General features: G+C 40.0%; 1 protein-coding gene across 1 annotated transcript; it reads right to left on the bottom strand.

The window, feature by feature from the left end:
- Positions 1-6831: 6831 nt before the first annotated feature.
- Positions 6832-7850, bottom strand: LOC143867508 (germin-like protein 8-2). The gene is made up of 2 exons (XM_077376111.1): positions 7700-7850; positions 6832-7474 (listed from the first exon to the last, which is right to left on the bottom strand). The coding sequence occupies exons 1-2, from the start codon at positions 7815-7817 to the stop codon at positions 6918-6920; spliced, it is 675 nt and encodes a 224-aa protein (XP_077232226.1). The 5' UTR covers positions 7818-7850; the 3' UTR covers positions 6832-6917.
- Between the last annotated feature and the right edge of the window lie 7922 nt (positions 7851-15772).

The raw sequence follows: 15772 nt of genomic DNA, 5'->3' as shown, positions 1-15772 counted from the left end.
GCAACGGATTCGAATCCTTTCCATATATCATAACATAATCAGTAGTACTTCTTAGGTAGCGAAGCACCAATTTGGCGGCCTCCGAATGTGCTTTACCTGGATTCGCCATAAACCGGATTAAAACTCCAACCGCATAAGCAATGTTCGGCCTAGTTCATATCACGATAAACATCAAGCTCCCAACAATGATAGCATATGGGACTCGATCCATTTTCTTCATCTCCTCTTCCGATTTTGGGAATTGATCGGAACATATCTTAAAGTGAGCCGCTGATGATGGCTTTATCGGCTTAGATTTGCTTATCCCAAACCTTTCAAGCCCCTTTTTTACAAACATATTTTGTGAAAGCAACAAAGTTCCATTCTTTTTATCCTTGGAACTTTGTTGCTTTCACAAAAGATGTTTATAAAAAAGGTGCTTGAATGGTTTGGGATGAGCAAGTCTAAGCCGATAAAGACACATTAGCAGCTTACTTTAAGTTATGTTCCAATCAGTGCCCAAAATTGGAAGAGGATGTGCAGAAAATGGATCGAATCCCATATGCTACCCTTGTCGGGAGCTTGATGTTTTCCATGGTATATACTAGGCCAAAAATTACTTACGCGGTTGGAGTTTTAAGCCGGTTTATGGGGAATCTGGGTAAAGCGCATTCAGAAGCCGTCATTGTTAGGGTGTGTGCCCTAATCAAAATCCAGTTGTTGTAATGTTGCAACTATTATTTATTGTTACATGACATCTATTGGGTATTTGTTGGAGTGAATCGTGAGAATATGCCTGGCAACAATATATTATTAACTTATATGCCCAATTGTTTAAGGGTGGAGACACAATTCTCTTCCATGAATGCAACCCAAGCATGAGACTAGTCAACCCATGGAGCCTTAGGTTTTAGATGTTAGAAACCCTTAAAAGATAGATAAATCATTAACCTAATGTGCTTCTAGGCACACCTTTATCCTTAGGTAGCATCGTAGGATAGGTCATGCACATTGAGATTATGTGGTGGGGAGATATGATCTTCAGGTTCTTTGCAGACCTAGAATGTTCTTGGTTGGGGTTGAGATTGGACATCTCGTACCTGTACACAACTAGAATCGAACCTGCCTCCATATACGCATTGGGGTGGCCTATCTAGGTCACTGGGGTAGTTGATTCTAAGTAGGTGGAATGGGCGAAATGATTGGATCACACACTGAACGGATGGCTTCGTAGAATAACCTGTGGACAAGGAATTGGATAAGGTTATTCTGTCAGACAGGACCCTTGGATATGTCCTTAGACCTGAGGGATAATTTTAGTCTGTGGGCGCACCTTATGGCTTTGGTCTATCTAACAATAGTCCCCGGTCCGGGGTTACCAGTTGGTAGTGCTGGGTCATGGGGTAAACCCGTGGGATCAATAGTGATACCCATCATGGAATCCTCCACCCCTCCTATAGAGGAAAATCATATTCAATTTCGATCTCAGCTAGGCCATTAAATAATGACTGGCCAATCCGTTTGATAAATTGTTTATCAAAGTTTTTCAAAAACATTGATTGTTTCAAAAGGGAGCTGCAAATGCATTTGCGGGCCCAAGCTTGATAGATAGAAAGGTATACCATTGAGTGAGCCCATGGGGTAATTGATGTCCACCCTCCACAAGACCCAACTCGGTAAATGAAGGATTGGAGGAAGGACTACACATTGGATGTGATTTGAGTAATTTGATCTAATGGTCTTCTTCAGGGTAACGTCATGGTGGGGGTCACTTGCCTAATGCTATCGTAGTTGGACTACATTGCGTGAGATCACAGTAGGGCCCATTGTGGACCCTGTAAGAATGATCATTGGATCCCTAGGCCGATCACACTCACAACTCGCTAGACCCTTATGGATTGTTGGACAATATGGGTTTCAGATTTGATCGTATGTGTGATATGGATTGGATCCACTATATGTGATACAGGGAGGAAGAGCACCATACATAGGGTGCACACACATGTATTAAAGATGAGATACACCATATTATGGTGTGTACATGTCTTAATTAACATGTGCTTATTAAATGCTCAAATCCTATTGGATAAGAGTTATGAGAGATCCCATTGGTTGATTTATTCTAATTTCCTATTGGTGGAAATTTAAAAAGGAAAAGAGAGAATTTGAGTTGGAGAAGGTTTCCTATTTCTAAAAGTCCCATTGGTTATTGGTAACATTCAATAAGAAAAAATCATTTTGAGTATCCATGTGTTTTACATGTTTAAGAAACAGAGAGTTTTAATTGAATTTAGTTTCCAAAATCAAGGGGACACATACAAGGGAACGAATTGCTAGAGGGAACTCTATAAACGGAGGGGATGGGTGGACAATTTGGATTACTTGAACAATTTGGAAACCCATATGCAAAATTCGTCCAGCCCATCTCCCCTCCCAATTTCATTTTTCTCCTTTCTTTTTCCCGCTTCTAGTTTTATTTCTAGTTCTTTAGAAGAACTTGAAAGCCTTATTGGTTTTAGTTTGGGAGAGGATTCCAAGTTCTCTCCTATTTCTCCTTCAACCGCACGGTTTGAGAAGCCACTACTTCGACTTCCGGACCAGCTTGGGTTTCAGAAACGTCGGGTACCTAATGGGGAGTAGATCAAGCAGAGATTGGCAGTATCGGTCAACCAATTGGTAAATGTCCTTAACCATCCGAATTTCAATTCATAAACATTGATTAATCTAGCAACTAAGATCTTGGTTCAGTTGGTGGATCGAAAAGTTTTTGTCTTTAGCTCAATCTTGTTTCTGCCGTGCATATTGATTCCACTGCCGAGTTTCAGTCAAATGAGCGCTTTTCTATGTAAGAGGTACTAGTGATTATGCTATCACATATGAGAAGGATTCGAAGTCGCTGCATGGTTTTTTTTATGCAAGTTATGCTAATGTTATGAACAAAGGAAGATCTATTATGGGTAATGTATTCGAGTTTAGGAATGGTCTTATTAGTTTGATGTCAAACTTGCTACCAACGGTTGCATTATCCTGTACCGAGCCCGAATACATGGCGGCAATGGAATCTTGCAAGGAATCTGAAAATAAATATGTGTAGGCCTAGGTGATTGCAACCCAAAGGGGAAGCGAATTAGATTTATAAAATTGTGCCCTTTTAAAGGATTGATTAAGAAATTAAATCAAAGAAAATTTTAACAATAAACACAAAGAACTTAAAATCAATGCACAAGTAAAGTAAAGGAGATAAGGGAAGGAGTACAATGAGATTTAATAGGGGTTCGGTTTAAAACCCCAGACCTACATCTCCACCACAACTGTTGATGGTCACTAAAATCTGTTCTTAACGGTGAAGATCAAACCAATACAACGAGGTTGCTCTGCGCCTCAACACTTGTCGACGGAGACGGATCTATGTCTCCCAACACTCACCTTCGGAGAAGGCTCTGCATCTCTGATTACTTGCCAAATATAAGATTAAAAGAATGAAGGAATGCATTGTTCAAAGGCAATTACACAAGATGCTCTCATAAAGATATACAATTTTAAGCCTTGAATCCAATCCCTCATAAGATTTCTCGAAGAGAGGCACAAGGAGTGACTTTTCACTCAAGAGATGCTTTAAGTGTATATTAGAGCTTGTTGATTTTGTCTAAGTGGTTTGAGAACCCTTTTATAGCCAAAAACCCAAAAACTAGCCATTTGGGACACCCCCAACGGCTCTGTAATGGATAGTTTAAACTAGCCGTTAGGCTATTTAAAATACTTGCGAAGTCACTCACGGTGGACCGCCAGAGGCTCTCTCATGTTTTTTAAGGGAAAAATACAGACACACCCCCTTTAGTTTCTAACACATTCAATTCTAACCCTGACTTTCAAACGTGACAAGTACACCCCGTGAAGTTGTTTTAACGTGACGGAGTAGATGGCGAGGTAGAAATGACCAAAATGCCCTCGTCTTCCCCAACTGAAAATTAAGGTTTTCAGACTTAAAAACTGAAATTAGGGTTACTTAAAAACTGAAATTAGGGTTTGATTCAAACCCTTGTTTATTTATCAACATAAACCCTTGATTTAGGAGTTTTATTTATCTTCATTCGCACCATTATCATGAATTGCACATAAACCCTAATATTTTAGGGCTTTTTTTGTTTTATTTTTTTTCTTGAAATGTGGCTTTGATGTAGCCATGGGTGGGGTTTCATTGTTTGTGGTGGAGGTGACGGCGCTGGCCGGAGGTGTCGGCGGTGGCCGAAGGTGGCGACGGCAGCAGTGGAAAATGGCGTAACCCTAATCCCTCTGCAAATGAGGGTGTTTCTGGCGTCAAAATATTAACCATGGTTAGTTTTAGTCTTTCTATCAGGTTAAACCGACGGACAGTTGAAGGAGGGGGTGTACTTGTCACAAATTGAAACCTCAGGGGGTGTACTTGTCACGTTTTGAAAGTCAGGGTTAGAGTTGTCAGAAACAAGAGGGGGTGTAAATGTATTTTTTTCCTTTTTTTTATATCAGAATGGCACCGGTCGACCGACCATGTCTCGATCGACCGTCCCCCCCCTGAATTTTGGCCATTTCATATTTTCCTATTGTTTTGCCTTGGGAACTTGGTCCGCTTGATTTTCTTCATTCCATTAGCTTACTTGGGGTATTTTAACCCTCTTTTGATGCCTTGTTTGGATCCTAAGTGTGGGATTGGATTTTACATTCTATTTGACACAAGACTTGACTTTTGATCTTCTTCAAATTGTGTCTTCTAGTCCCTTTCAACTTCATGGATCTCCTCTTGCTTTGACTTTGAACCTTGACGAACCTTCAACTTAAATAACAAACACAATTAGTACATATAATCATTTGTGTTTTGAATCATCATAAAATAGAAGATAGCCAAGGGTTGAACAATTAGGCTTACATCTCCCCCCTTTTTTGATGACATCATACAAGGGATTTTCCAATAAAATATGTTTTGAAGTAAATGATATTCCAACTTAGAACTTTAAAACATAACACCAAATTTCTTTCCTCCTTTGTCATCCACATAAAGAAGAGATGAGAGCATATCAAAATATCAAGGGGTTTTGAAATATTAATACATAAGTTTTAGGTTCGCCTTAGTCAAATAGAATTTAAAACTACAACTCCCTCTTTTTTTATTTAGAAATTCAATATAAGAGGGGGTTTTCAAAAAGAAATTGCCAAGGACTCTAGAATTTTCATTTTAAGTTCAACCTTCGGCTTAACTCATCATCTCAAAATGATTTTCAACATTCATTTTCAAATTGTAAAGATTTTTCAATTTTTAGCTCCAGCCCCTAAATCTGAGTAAAAACTCAAACAATGATTCATGTTGGAGCTTTTAGAACCCAAGTTTTATTGGGTCCATTCCTTCTAACCCATTTAGAATATTGATTTCTATGCTCACATTGAAATTTATAATGTCCATAAGATCCACAATAGTGACATCTTATGGATGGGTTAGCATGCCTTCTAGATGCAAAATATGTTCTATAGTAAGTTGTGCATCTAGATCTTTTAAGAATAATGTCTACAATTCTATCCCCATTAATAAACCTATTTAGACATATTCTCAACTTTTCATTTTCTCTTTTAAGATCTTGAATTTGGTTTAAAAAATCATTAATTTCTTCTTGATTTTCCCTGTTTGAGTATTTATTAATTTTCATGATCACTTTTTAATTCAACAATTTGATAAGAAAATTCAAGAATTAATCCCTCATTTTCTTCCTTGAGGGTTTCATTTTCTTTCTTCAAATATTCAAGTTCTTTACTAAAATCATTTTTGGAAGAAGGTTCAAACTTTTGATCTTCTTGAAAATATTATGATGAAGACCTTGTTTATGTCTTGTGATAAGTGAATCCTTTTGAATATCCTGACTATGTCTATTGGTATATTTTGATCTCAGTTACTTGTGTTTGATCATGCTGCTTGTAAAATCTCCACTGTGAACTTTTGAAATACGCGACCATGCTTCTTGTTGCATATTTCAGTTCCAGCTTCATTTTTAGTCTAGGTATGTGATTTGATCTTGTTTGGTTCGTATCTTGGGAAAATGATTCTCTGATTACTCATTCTATGCCTATTTTACTTCACATTGCTCCTTGCCTCCTATTTCGGCTTTTATAATTGTGGCCATGCTTCTCATTTCAGTTTCGGTTTCTACATGCAAATTTTGTATGTTCTATTTTGGCTCTTATCCATTTGTGGTAATATGAATCCCTGATTATTTACCTTGTGTTAAGCATATTTTGTGTGGCTCAAAATTACTTGTGTTGAACCATCAGAATGTGTAGTGTATCCCTCACTCTAAGTTTCGGCTTCACTTTGACTTTCTGTTGCAGCCTTCTGTTTCCCTACCATGCTAGACCCAGCTAGAGTAATGCTTGTTTACTATCTGAGCGTTAGCTCACTCGTAGTTTAAAATTTTCAGATATTGAAATTGGACTTGTGCAAAGATCTGGAGTGGGAGCGTACCCTCGTTTTATTTGGTCAAAGGACTAGTAATTTGCACTTGAGCGTGTATACATCTTTTAATAGTATTGATGGATATCGATGTTTTAGTTTTACATTGGCTTTACTACTCTGATATATGCCTGGATTTATTTCCGATATATGATTCTAATTACCTTACCAGATTGTGAGGGTCGCGTTGTAGGTATGAGGCACCGTCGTTTGCCCGGCCTGGATCTCGGATTTGGGTGTGTGTGTGTGTGTGTGTGTGTGTGTGTGTGAGAGAGAGAGAGAGAGAGAGAGAGAGAGAGAGAGAGAATTCATGAAAAACAAGACTGTATATTCAATCAATCGCTTGATTGTCCCATTGACATGCTCAAACTGTATTATTATTACGATTTTAAGAAATGCAAACACCAAGTTTGCTTATTCAAATACACTATTGTAGTTAATGCATGGGATCCTTGTCGGTAGTTATCTAGTTTTTGGGCCCGAACTGTGCCTGAAGAAAATCAACTACTTTCTTGTCAAGTTGGAAGGCCTTGGCGAGAACATCATCGGAGATGGGCAGGTTTGATCCGAAGACGGCATTAGCTATGGTGATCACACCTGGGTTCTGACTTGCCAGAGCGGCAATGGCCACCGCATTGGTCTGTCCAACATTGAATTGGAAGTGAATGAGACCTATTGGAAACACAAACACATCACCCTTATTGAGGACCTTTGATATGAGCCGATTTTCGCCATTTGCAAGGTTAGAGGTGACGAAACCAACGAGGAGGGTGCCCTCTTGAACTACAATCATCTCAGTGCCCCTTGGGTGTGTGTGGGGAGGGTTTAGTCCATAGGGTGCAAAGTCTATGCGAGCCATGGAGATGCCAAGAGTGTTGAGTCCTGGTATTTGGACCACGTTCACTGCGGTCACATTGGACCCAACTCGGTTATTTGTGTTGCGTGGCATGTCAAGCCCTGGGAAGAAGAAATCGCTTGCTTGAGCGAGCATTGGGTCCTTGCAAACCACGCCATTGACTAACACTGAGAAGGAAAAACATCAAAAAAAGATCAGCCAATAAAAAAAAACATAACCCATGCACGTAGGGCCGGTGTCCACACGCAGAGTAAATGCAATAACAATATTTCTTAAGTCATCTAGCCAAACCCCACAATACCTACCAAAAATGGAATTGAGTTTGCACAAACACGTGATTATCATGATACTAATGGAAGTTAAATTGAGAAATAAAAAAAAAGCATTTGTACCTGGAGACATATTGTCAGCAACACAAAAGTCCTGTAGAGGACTGGGATCAGCGGCAAAGGTAAGAGAAGATGCCAAGGAAAGGAGTACAAGTACAAGGAGGGGAGTAGCCTTCTCCATTTTATCAATCTAAAGAAGAGTATTGGGTGCAAGTGTTTTGACGGTGTGGAAGAAGCTTAGAAAGGGTGCATATTTATAGCAGAGAGAGAGAGAGAGATAGATAGAGAGATGCATGGCTTAGGGGTCATGTGATTTCATGGAAATGGTCTTGTTACTACCAAATCAATACACGGTTTAACAACTACGCTATCTAATCTAATTTTTTATCCAAGTAGATCTTTTCCAGCAAAGAATAGAAGCAGTCGTCGGACTTGTTTTTCTGTGTAAATTTTGTTTTTAATATTTTGAAATGGTAAGATCTAAATTAATAAGTGGAGCGAGCCCCACGACCGAGCTGGTCGTAAGTATACAAAGAAAAATAAAAAACGACATATTATGCAGGAAGAAAACCAAAGATCCAATTCACTCCATCTCTCGCAAAACTGTCCGCTACACTATTAGCCGAGGGATGGACATGCTGAAATCAAACTGGGTGATCTCCCACACGGCCTCAAACAATGCCTACCCTATTTATACCATGTATATATTCCCAAAATACTTACCCATTTCATTGCTAATTTGCAGACCTTTTTTTAAGGTTGGCCAATACCACTCTAATTAGGAAATTGATTTTTCCCGACCCCTCTTCAGCATTTCCTTCTCCTTTTGTTAATCTTTTCTTAAGAATGGCTACATTTCCACCTTTTGTTTGCCTTTCTCTGAAAATAGTCATTTCCAAGAAAGCACAAACAAAAGGATGGATATGCTGAGGAATGAGGTAGAAATTAAAATTTCACTTGTAATTATTAAAAAAAAACTTATGGCATCTCTAAAAATTTTTATTTTAGTTACTTCGTTATTAAAGATTCTTTGCGAAATCTTAGTTAGATTGTAAATAAAATAATAAATATATTTTAAACTCCTTTTACCATTTGGTTGTTTTTCAAATATGCAATTTGAGAAAAAAAAATGGCGTCGATTTTCTATCGTTGAAGCTGTTGATCTGGTGGACCCCCACTCACACCGAAAGGCCATCCATCATCTACGCTAAAACTATGGTAGGATGATCCTAACCCACTGATGGCAAATTTTTCAAAAAACGTCTTAAAGAATTTAAAAACGATTTTTTCAATAACTTAATATCATAAATTTTGGGGGCAACTAAGACGCCCTTATCTATATATTTGTACCAATATGGCTCCAATAGTATATCTACTACTACCTAATACATCTTTTTTCCCAACTTGACTTTCATTAGGTTGGATAATTTAATTAAGGGAAAATTACAGATACACCCCCTCAAATATGGTAAAATTCCACTTCTAACCCCGTGGTATCAAAGGTACCAAAGACACCCCCTTAGTTTTCAATAATGCTTGTTATATGACGGGGTGTACAGGAACGAATAAATTGTTAGGGGGTGTCTTTGATGGATTTTGAACTATAGGGTGAAAAGTAGGGGATCTACTTAAAAATGTCAGAAAGTTGAGGGGTTGCCTTTGGTACCTTCGATACCACGGGGTTAGAAGTGGAATTTCGCCCTAGTTGAGGGGGTGTATCCTGTATTTTTCCCTTTAATTAATGCCCTATTTATCTGAAAAAGGGCACCACTTATTGAGCGGGAAAGGCATACTCTATATGTAGCTAATCCAAGGGGTTTATTCCATATATAAATTAGAGAAATGATAATGGGAATGGCTGCCTTGCAAAAACCAGCTAAAGGTCGCTCCACATTGGTCCATCCCAACAAAAATCATTTGAAAGAGCACAGAAAAATATGAAAATGGCACGGACAGATATTAAATTAATGGAAAAAGAAATCCACCTTGATCAGAAGTCCCAATAGGAGCGCCCATGCAGATGGTTTTTTGCAAGGGCACCATTCATTTTAGCATTTTCGTCTTGAAATTATATATGAAAGGAGGCCAATCCAAAGAATTGCTTATCCAAGGATGTGTATCCTCCAACGACAGAGAACAATGCAATTCCATGCCACGTCCAGTTTTATACATTTTCAAAGTTTCTGTTCCCACTAATTATTGATTTGTTGAGCTGAGTATACGTCATTTCACTAAACTAGGTGACGAGGTAGTTGTGAACTTGTGATGTGGAAAACCCCCTTGCGAGATTGTTAGATGAAGTAATTAAAAACTTGTGGGGCCCACCTAATTCAAGTCCATCGTATAGTCATCTAGAAAGCATACAAAACTCCTATTGCATGTTAATTTATTTTTAGGGCGCTGATATTTTCGCCCTTGACGGCCCCCTTGGAGGCTAGTTTCCCTCTCGACAGCCCACTAACTATAAAGTACGATTCCCATCTACTTTTTACCGACGAAGCAGTCATTTCCTTTTTCTCTCCCCTTCCAGGATAAAATCACCCCACTCTACTCTACAGCTGTACAACACTACATCAAGCAAGGTAGGCCCCACCATAGGATGGTCCAAACCATCCATTTGATGGCCCACAACATAAATAGGTTGCACCCCAAAATATTATAGATCGGAGGTTTGAGATCATCCCGTGGAAATGATTTTGGGGGAACAACCTATTTACGTTGCGGCCCATCAAATGAACGGCTTGGATCCTCCTATTGTGTGGACCGTACAGTTCATTTTGAAAAATATAAGTGGGGCCTACAATTAGGGGTGAGCATTATTCGGTTAAAACCGAATACCCGAACCGAATTGGTCGGTTCGGTTCGGTTTTGGTTTTTTTTTTTTGGAAATTCGGTTTCGGTTTTCTAAAAAAAAAATCGGTTAACCGAATAACCAAAATTATGGATGAAAACCATTTTTTTTCCAAAAAAAAGTGCTATATGTGCACTCCGTAGGATGATTAAAACCGTCCATTTGATTGATCCCAACTTAATTAGGTTGTGCTCAAAAAATCATTCTGATCGGATGATCCTAGCCCTCCGATCCAAACCGAGATTTTAATTTTTCCCCTCTATTTCTCCTACAATTCGGTTATTCGGTTATAACTGAATAACCGAATTTTTATTCGGTTCGGTTTCGGTTACCGAAATTTGGTAACTGAAATTATTTCGGTTACTAAATTTCGGTCTATTCGGTTCGGTTAAAACCGAATAACCACCCCTACCTACAATTGGGCCTTAATGTTACTGTAAGACCTGAACCATAGGATGATCCAAACCATCTATTCGATGGCCCACAACTTAAATAGGTTTCACTCCAGAATATCATTTTCAAAATATCATTTTCAAGGGATGATCGCAACCCTCAAATCTATAGAGGTTTCTCTTTAGATCAGAGCTTTGGAAATAATATTTCGCGGTGCAACCTATTTACGTTGTGGGCCATCGAATGGATGGTTTGGATCATCCTATGGTGGGACCTACCTTCCTCACAAATTAAAACAAATTAATTATTGGGCCCACCAACAGTTCATGCACGTTGGAGAGAGAGAGAGAGACACCGGATTGGAGTAGTGTTGTATCGGTTAAAAGTAGATAGGAAACATGCTTTATGGATTGGCCGCGAGATACAAAGTCAAAGTCTTATTGAAAGGCTATTTCGTGTGTGTTAAATACATTCAGCAATATAATAAAGTTCTTTTGTGTTCTGTTCTCTTCTGTGTTTCTGTATTACTTGTTCTTTAAATTCTACATAGTGGTATCAGAGCAGAAAGGCTGAGGACAATTTCGAAAGAAGACCGGCACGGGTTCGGTAAGTTGGCAATATGGCAGGCAATACCAATTCTTCAAGTTTTCAGCAAAACGTTCCTTTGTTTAAAGGTGCTAATTTTCAGTTTTGGTCTACTATGATGAAGACATCGTTTATGTCACGTGATATATGAATCCTTTTGAATATCGCGACTTTGTTCATTCGTATATTTTGATCTTAGTTACTTGTGTTTGATCATGCTTGTAAATCTCCACTGTGAACTTTTGAAATACGCGACCATGCTTCTCGTTGCATGTTTCAGTTTCAGCTACATTTTTAGTCTCGGGATGTGATTTGATCCTGTTTGGTTCGTATCTTGGCAAAATGATTCTCTGATTACTCATTCTATGCCTATTTTACTTCACATTGGTCCTTGCCTCCTATTTCGGTTCTTATTATTGTGGCCATGCTTCACATTTCAGTTTCGGTTTCTACATGTAAATTTTGTATGTTCTATTTTGGCTCTTATCGATTTGTGGTAATATGAATCCTTGATTATTTACCTTGTCTTAAGTATACTTTGTGTGGTTCCAAATCACTTGTGATGAACCCTATGTGAATTTCTTTGTGATGAACTATAAAAGATAACCATCAGAATGTGTAGTGTATCCCTCGCTTTAAGTTTGGGCTTCACTTTGACTTTCTGTTTCCCATCAGTGGGTTAGGATCATCCTGTTGCAGACTTCATGATCGGTGTGTGTGTGTGTGAGAGAGAGAGAGAGAGAAAGAGAGAGAGAGAGAGAGACGAATTCATGAAAAACAAGATTGTATAGTCAATCAATCCCTTGATTTCCCCAGTGACATACTCAGACTGTATTATTATTACTATTTTAAGAAATGCAAACATCAAGTTTGCATATTCCAATACACTATGGTAGTTAATGCATGGGATCCTTGTCGGTAGTCATCTAGTTTTTGGGCCCGAACTGTGCCTGAAGAAAATCAACTACTTTCTTGTCAAGTTGGAAGGCCTTGGCGAGAACATCATCGGAGATGGGCAGGTTTGATCCGAAGACGGCATTAGCTATGGTGATCACACCTGGGTTCTGACTTGCCAGAGCGGCAATGGCCACCGCATTGGTCTGTCCAACATTGAATTGGAAGTGAATGAGACCTATTGGAAACACAAACACATCACCCTTATTGAGGACCTTTGATATGAGCCGATTTTCGCCATTTGCAAGGTTAGAGGTGACGAAACCAACGAGGAGGGTGCCCTCTTGAAGTAGAAGGTATGACATTGTATAGGCCATTGTTAATTTTTGTTATGTATAGCATCACAGAGTTGAAAGTATCTTTCTCAAGCACCTTAACCAACGTTTGGAAGATATCATCGCTATCAACGTCGATTAGAGTGCTTATATATGGATCAACAACATATCGACATTTGATGGATAGTGACACCCGTCCTGCAATACTCCCAATTCGACTGTGGATTAGAGCCTCCAATTCTTTAAGATTCATTCGGGGACTTACCAATAAGAATTTCTTACTCCCACCAACATATTCACAATTAACTTCATCCTTCAGTATGCCATCATAGTGTAACAGTACAGAAACCATTGTGCGTGCCACTTTACGAAGACCTGCAAAGGGCCAACAAGATATCATAAGAACCACTACGTAAAGGGGGCTTCTTAAGGCGAATAAGTAGAGGCCGGCTTAACCAAAACATTGGGAGGCACACGTTGAGGAGGTGAACCAGACAACTCTGGTCTTGAAAGAACAAAATATGAGCTTCCTGATTGAGAACTTGTCTGCAAAAGGAGTATATGATATGGTTAAGACTTAAACATGACAAGAAGATGATAACATTTTTATTTAGAGTACATTTAATACCAGACTAAAGCATGCAAATAATTGCACTTAAGTGAACATTGCATTTCAAGTATACAGGTCACAATACCAAATCTAGTTTAAAGACGAAATGTACCAGAAATTAGTTTCACATGTTAGATCTGGCAAGGATATAATATTTTCTTAAATAAATCACACCAGAAGGGATTATGGGCCCTCAAATGGGGTAGAAGAAGTACCCTTGGAGGGTCCATCAAATCCAGAAGATGTTCCTCAAGTTCAAAGTCATGGGTTTTTAGCTCCAAAAATGGGGTTACTAGTACCTAAGGGGGGGCTTCTCAAGGGCAGTAGAGGGGAGCTGCGCATGGTATTACAGAAGGGATTATTGGCCCTCAAATGAGGTAGAAGAAGTACCCTTAGAGGGCCCATCAAATCCAGAAGATGTTCCTTAAGTTCAAAGTCATGGGTTTTCAGCTCCAAAAATGGGGTTACTAGTACCTAAGGGGGGCTTCTCAAGGGCAGTAGAGGGGAGCTGCGCATGGTATTACAGAAGGGATTATGAGCTCTCAAATGGGGTAGAAGAAGTACCCTTGGAGGGTCCATCAAATCCAGAAGATGGTCCTCAAGTTCAAAGTGATGGGTTTTCAGCTACAAAAAGGGGTTACTAGTACCTAAGGGGGGCTTCTCAAGGGCAGTAGAGGGTTGCTGCGCATGGTATTACAGAAGGGATTATGGGCCCTCAAATGGGGTAGAAGGAGTACCCTTGGAGGGTCCATCAAATCCAGAAGATGTTCCTCAAGTTCAAAGTCATGGGTTTTCAGCTACAAAAATGGGGTTACTAGTACCTAAGGGGGGCTTCTCAAGGGCAATAAGAGGGGAGCTGCGCATGGTATTATAGAAGGGATTATGAGCCCTCAAATGGGGTAGAAGAAGTACCCTTGGAGGGCCCATCAAATCCAGAAGATGTTCCTCAAGTTCAAAGTCATGTGTTTTCAGCTACAAAAATAGGGTTACTAGTACCTAAGGGGGGCTTCTCAAGGGCAGTAGAGGGGAGCTGCGCATGGTATTACAGAAGGGATTATGGGCCATCAAATGGGGTAGAATAAGTACCCTTGGAGGGTCCATCAAAACCAGAAGATGTTCCTCAAGTTCAAAGTCATGGGTTTTCAGCTACAAAAATGGGGTTACTAGTACCTAAGGGGGGCTTCTCAAGGGCAGTAGAGGGGAGCTGCGCATGGTATTACAGAAGGGATTATGGGCCCTCAAATGGGGTAGAAGAAGTACCCTTGGAGCACCCATCAAATCCAGAAGATGTTCCTCAAGTTCAAAGTCATGGGTTTTCAGCTATAAAAATGGGGTTACTAGTACCTAAGGGGGGCTTCTCAAGGGCAGTAGAGGGGAGCTGCGCATGGTATTACAGAAGAGATTATGGGCCCTCAAATGGGGTAGAAGAAGTACCCTTGGAGGGCCCATCAAATCCAGAAGATGTTCCTCAAGTTCAAAGTGATGGGTTTTCAGCTACAAAAATGGGGTTACTAGTACCTAAGGGGGGCTTCTCAAGGGCAGTAGAGGGGAGCTGCGCATGGTATTACAGAAGGGATTATGGGCCCTCAAATGGGGTAGAAGAAGTACCCTTGGAGGGTCCATCAAATCCAGAAGATGTTCCTCAAGTTCAAAGTCATGGGTTTTTAGCTACAAAAATGGGGTTACTAGTACCTAAGGGGGGCTTCTCAAGGGCAATAGAGGGGAGCTGCGCATGGTATTACAGAAGGGATTATGGCCCCTCAAATGGGGTAGAAGAAGTACCCTTGGAGGGCCCATCAAATCCAGAAGATGTTCCTCAAGTTCAAAGTGATGGGTTTTCAGCTACAAAAAGGGTTACTAGTACCTAAGGGGGGCTTCTCAAGGGCAGTAGAGGGGAGCTGCTCATGGTATTACATAAGGGATTATGGGCCCTCAAATGGGGTAGAAGAAGTACCCTTGGAGGGCCCATCAAATCCAGAAGATGTTCCTCAAGTTCAAAGTCATGGCTTTTCAGCTACAAAAATGGGGTTACTAGTACCTAAAGGGGGGCTTCTCAAGGGCAGTAGAGGGGAGCTGCGCATGGTATTACAAAAGATTATGGGCCCTCAAATGGGGTAGAAGAAGTACCCTTGGAGGGTCCATCAAATCCAGAAGATGGTCCTCAAGTTCAAAGTGATGGGTTTTCAGCTACAAAAAGGAGTTACTAGTACCTAAGGGGGGCTTCTCAAGGGCAGTAGAGGGGAGCTGCGCATGGTATTACAGAAGGGATTATGGGCCCTCAAATGGGGTAGAAGAAGTACCCTTGGAGGGCCCATCAAATCCAGAAGATGTTCCTCAAGTTCAAAGTGATGGGTTTTCAGCTACAAAAATGGGGTTACTAGTACCTAAGGGGGGCTTCTCAAGGGCAGTAGAGGGGAGCTGCGCATGGTATTACAGAAGGGATTATGGCCTCTCAAATGGCGTAGAAG

Source organism: Tasmannia lanceolata, unplaced genomic scaffold (assembly GCF_043159265.1).
Source record: "Tasmannia lanceolata isolate RefF3 unplaced genomic scaffold, GAP_Taslan_0.1 ptg000257l, whole genome shotgun sequence".
NCBI lineage: Eukaryota > Viridiplantae > Streptophyta > Magnoliopsida > Canellales > Winteraceae > Tasmannia > Tasmannia lanceolata.
Note: the sequence above shows the minus strand (reverse complement) of the source record. Positions and strands in the feature narration are given on the sequence as shown.